Source organism: Equus quagga, chromosome 13, assembly GCF_021613505.1.
Source record: "Equus quagga isolate Etosha38 chromosome 13, UCLA_HA_Equagga_1.0, whole genome shotgun sequence".
Taxonomy (NCBI): domain Eukaryota; kingdom Metazoa; phylum Chordata; class Mammalia; order Perissodactyla; family Equidae; genus Equus; species Equus quagga.
Window position 1 is genome coordinate 90,193,821 of NC_060279.1, and position 5,361 is coordinate 90,199,181.

Consider the following 5,361-nt stretch of genomic DNA (forward strand, 5'->3'; position numbering starts at 1 on the left):
CCATAAAAAACAGCCTTGTACCTTACTTACAGGGTTCCCGACAGCCTATCCAGGTGTGTAAGGAAGGTCACTTCCTGGAAGGTGCAGGAACTTCAGGATACGTTGGGAGCCTCAAGAAGAGAGGAATTCACCCAAATCTATCAGTATTTCAGGTGGAATATTTGGCTTGGCTTCTTAACCTTGAGAGGCTATTAAAAGTTCAATCTGGAGATTTCTTAAGAAGAGTTCCAGCAAAGGAAGTTGAAAAGAGCCAATATGATCAATCACTAGTCTTGCTGTACTTTTGTAAGCAGCTAAGACAAGTTTCTTGAAACTAGACTTATTTTGCAAACAAATTAATCTTTATTGACGACGTTTGATGAAACAAGGGTGATGTCAGAGAAAAAAGTATGTGTCAGTGGAAACTATAATACACAATTGTGAATATTAGATTCTAGTGCTTTTAATATTCCTTGAAGTTTTGTTATCTCAAAGCGGCACTGGATCCTAAATGCTTCTGATTGCCTCAAATGTTTGGCTACAACTCTCCAAGCTAATTTTTCTCCCACTTTTGATCTGGATTCATTGAGAACTAAAAAGAAACTGCCCTTTATCCTGGAAACCCTGCAAACAAAAGCTGAAAAATGCGTGTAAACTTAAGAGAGATCGCCACAGTAGCCCATGTTTGAACACCTTCCTGCCTGACGTTGAAAAGTCACTCAGTTTACCTGACACCCATGACATCATCAGAGACATTTCAGACTGCAAAAGATGCTTTGACACTGACATCTAGAAACCTTCCTGACTGTCTGCCCCTAGGTTCAGAAACTACTTTACAATTCACCACAACCATTAGCCATCGTTTTTCTTTGTTTCTGTAGAAATTCTTCTCATTAAATAGGTGATTTCTTGCACTATAGATGTAATTTTGGAACAAACCTGCATCACTGCATTTTGAGATGAGACACAACTGTCCAAGTGAAGTGACATATTTTTAAGACTAAAAGATTAATTTAATGAAATCTTGGGAGAAAGTACTAGCTCAATACTTAATATGTGAAACTTTCAAGGAAGTTTCAGAGGAGGGAACTGTTGGGGCCCAGGGCAGGCCACCACAAAATGTCCCACAATAGAATGTTGATTATTTTGAATTAAAGTTGCTTGAGAAGGAAAAAGGGCATTCTGACCTTGCTGTCTCAGAACCCCCTGAAAGCAGGAATTAAACCTGCCATGTGAAGGTGCTCTCCCTGCATGCTTATCTCAGAGCTAGGGAATTCAGTGCCGAGAAGTTGCACAAACAAAAGTTGTTTATTAACTACATCAAGGCTAATCTCTGCTTAAATTCCTCACTAATTACGTACCTCAAACCTAAGTTTCTTTGTCGTGTCATTCCTCATGAATTTTTTGTTTCTTTGTGTAAGAGATATATACACTGTCTGCTTTGTTCACCCTCTGAGCATCATTTCTCTATGACTTGAATAGGTACATATTAAAGTGGACTTTTCTCCTATAATCTGGTCTTGTGCCAGTTTCAGTATTAGTCCAGTTGTAAGAACACAAGAAAGGTAAAAGGGGATTTTCCCCCGACCTGACAAAGTTGTCACACAGAGGGAGGCCTTTGCAAAGGATGCTGTATTCATTTTTGTTTTATATCCAAGGATTTGAGGACCCACAGGAGATCTTTGAAACATAGGTGTTTATAAACTGCATAAGATTATGTTTATGACATTGAGTTTATATGAACTTATAAAACATTTTGTAAAAATATTCATCAGGTTGACTAAAGACATATGACACCCCTAATTACAAATGGTGACTATGAAGCGAATCATAAAACTGTTCAGAAGATGGAATTAAACTGCTGTAATGAAAGCCCTGGTACTTGGTTTTCTTCTTGTGGTGTGAGTGCCTGACATAAAGTGTGAGTGCTGAGGCAGCCACTGAACAGAGGCATCCACTTCGCACATGGCTATCAGGAAAAAACACATTGCCAGCCACCCCACTCAATAAGGAGCCACGTCCTCCCACTACAACGCTGTTTGTTTTAGGGGGCTTGGCTAGATTACGATAACTGATACTTGGGCCTCTTGCTTTTCTTTTCTTCCATTTTAAATTTACACTCATGTTTTGAATTCACCAATAAAGTGTGGACGAGTAAAATCCTAGGCCTCCACCCTCAACCGCAATGAAAGCAGAACCAAAGGTCTACTCTCTCTCTCTCTTTGGCTCTCTTTAGCATATTTGCTATAGAATAGAAAACCTTTAAGAAGAAAATCAGAAGATCCATTTGAAGGGAAGGATGTCCAATGCTTAAACCTGAATTGGGTTTGGAAGATCAAAGCAAAAGAAAAATTTCAAATTGTTTTGTTCAAAGAGATGAAAACCAGGATGTTGACAAGACTACAGAAGAGATACGGAGAGCTATCCAGAAAGAATAGCACATGTGCTGAAGAGGAGTGACAATTCCAGACAGATAAAGCAAAACTGGTGGAGGGAAGATAATCCTTAAATAAGGGAAGACAATTTCCCAAGTTGATGTTCACTGCAACTGCACAACCAAACCATGCCCGGGAGTGAAACAGCACTGAAAAATATATTTCTTCTTATCTAGGTAATAGTCTAAATTCAATGAAAGTTTATGTAATGATAAAGTAAGATTTTGAAAACTCATTGAGAAAACTAAGTTTTTCAAAGGAAAATCATTGTTTTGATGTTGGGTATCTCGTCTGCGTGAGGGAAAGCTGGAAGATGGCAGAAAAGTGAACTACTGAATGAAAAGGGGTCAGCTGAAGAATCCTACCTCTGGGCAAGGCAGCGTCCAGTGGCCACGCCGAAAGAAAAATTATGCAATGATTCAAAGTACTTAGCACATACATCGTGCCCCTGAGTGCTTTCATTAAACAATAAATTAAACAGAGCAGAGACCTCAAAGGAGCAGAAAATGAAAATGATGGAAAGTGGTGCTGTGCAAAGAATTTGCAACTTATATCTATTTAAGGCAAGTGCAGCACAGTAGATGGGGAAGGTGTCATGCTATTTCTAATGAGGTATTACTGAAAATGGAGGGACACATTTAATTGAAATGATCACAGCAGAGTGTCTCTAAAATAACATACGGAGCAAAGTATAGGTGGGGTTATTATTATGGGTGGATTCACACAGACTTTGAAAGACACACATCTGTAATCTACTGTGCATTAAGGAGTGAACTCCCAGCACTTCCAATTCTATTAACCTGCTCGATTTTCTAGAGCTCTGTCAAGTGCGCTTATATTTTTCTTACAGAGAAAACATTCTATATAATCTCCCCAGTAATTATGCCCAGGTCTAAAATAGTGTCTGGAATATCTAAAGTATGCAAGGTATATTTGTTGAATAAATAAATGACTTTCCTTAGAGCACTGCAGTTTAATGGAAATATAATTGAAGCCCTGAAGGTAATTTTAAATTTTTAGCAGAAACATTTTAAGAAGAGGAAAACAGGGGTCCAGCCTCGTGGCTGGATGGTTACTTTTGTGCACTCGGCTTGGGTGGCCAGAGTTTTACTGGTTTGGATCCCGGGTGTGGACAGGGTGCCACTCATCAAGCCATGCTGAAGGAGTGTCCCACACAGCGCAACCAGAGGCACTCACAACTAGAATATACAACTTTGTACTGGAGGGTTTGGGGAGAAGAAGAAGAATTTAAAAAAAGAAAATTTGCAACAGACATTAGCTCAGGTGCCACTCTTTGGAAAAATAAATAAATAAAATAAAAAGAGGAAAACCAAGCAGATAAAGTTGGTTCAATTGATATATTCTTAAAATATTTTATTTAACCCAAATTGTTATAATGTACACAAGTAATCAACATGAAACTTAGTAACTTGATATTTATGAACTCATTAATTTAAGACTTCAAGTTTGTGTGCATTTTAAAGTTACAGATAATCTCAATTAGACTAGACCCATTTCCAGCATTCAATAGCCACGTGGCATTTTTTCTTTGTACAAATCACATAAGAGATTTCTCTCCCGCTGAATGAAGTCGTTGGTGTCAGATCATCTACTGAATGTTTCTTGAGAAGAGGCAGTTCTCATCTTTGAAATGAAAGAAATAAATTTGAGGGTAATCTTAGTATTTTTCATCAGCACAAAAGGGCAGATGGTTGGGTAGCATGATGAAAGAATCCCGGTAATTCTTTCCAGCCTCAAGTTTTTCTCAGGTCTATAAAACAAATAAAGGGTAACAAAGTTGTTTGACCAATAAAAGAAAACAAAGCAACTTACCAGCAAAAGAATATTGTGAGTGGCTTTGATTTCCGGAGATGGCTGGGAGGAGAGGCTGGGGCTGTGAACATGCTGAGCTCTCTGGCGGTGTTTGTAGAGCAGACTCACCATGTAGATACTGGACCCCATCATGAGGACCACAAAGAGGAGATCTCGAATCACTATGATGCTAAGGAATGTCATTGAATAGTGGAGTTCCATCTGCTTAGATTGACAGTGCGGTTGAGAATACACAGGACCAATAATTGTGACATTTCTTTTGGCGTCTACAACTTTGATGATGTAGATATAGATGAGCATGCTGACGATCCAGAAGAAAAGGAAAGAGGGAAGAATGCATGTGGAGATTTTAGATTTAAGCCTTGCCCATTTAGAAGTACTGGGACTGATAGTGATGGCTTGAAAAGCACTCAGGAGGGAGGTGGTACAGATGGAAAGACCCCGGGTGACCCTGTATGTGTACAAAGTCGCCTTACAACCAACATCATCCAGAAAATGCCTTACTCCAAAGGACGACGCGGCATCTGGTATCAACTTGAACATGATAGTCAAAACGTTGACTAATGTCAGGTGTATGAAAATCAAATCTATGGGCTTTTTCAGCCGAGATTGAGTTAAGAAGGTGTACATATATAACATGAGGAGCAATGAGTTCCCCAGGAACCCAATACAAATTTGAGATATGAAGAAAAACCCCCAAATTGCATCACTTAGAAACATTTTATTATTGATTTTGTAAATGTTTTAAGCAGGTCAACCAGGCTTCAAATGAAACAAAATAGGATATATTGTGAAATTATAAATAATGGAGGCCGTGGAAGAATATAAAAATTGACATTTCAGTATGAAGGGAAAGGCATTGAAATATTCAACTCTTCTGCATTTCAGGCCAAGGTAGGTCACTTCCAGAGACTGGAATTCAGTAATTCTTGGGATCCTTAAGGCACAGAATTAAATTATAAAGAAAGTATAATTCAAATTGCTAATTAAAATGGAAAAGATAAAGTATACAATGAGGAATGAAATAGCAAATTAATCCTAAAAAGAACTAAATGGATTTGATTCAAGTAAAGCAGAAATTAATAGATAAGTTCATATGGAAAAAAAATCAAAT

General features: G+C 38.2%; 1 protein-coding gene across 1 annotated transcript; it reads right to left on the bottom strand.

Moving 5' to 3' along the window:
• Positions 1-4,019: 4,019 nt before the first annotated feature.
• On the bottom strand, positions 4,020-4,967 carry LOC124249738 (vomeronasal type-1 receptor 4-like). Its single transcript, XM_046681014.1, has one exon. The coding sequence runs from the start codon at positions 4,965-4,967 to the stop codon at positions 4,020-4,022; it is 948 nt and encodes a 315-aa protein (XP_046536970.1).
• Positions 4,968-5,361: the final 394 nt, after the last annotated feature.

Bases quoted from the DNA above. Each gene is read 5' to 3' on its own strand.
- LOC124249738 (XM_046681014.1), bottom strand. From the start codon at position 4,967: ATGTTTCTAAGTGATGCAATTTGGGGGTTTTTCTTCATATCTCAAATT.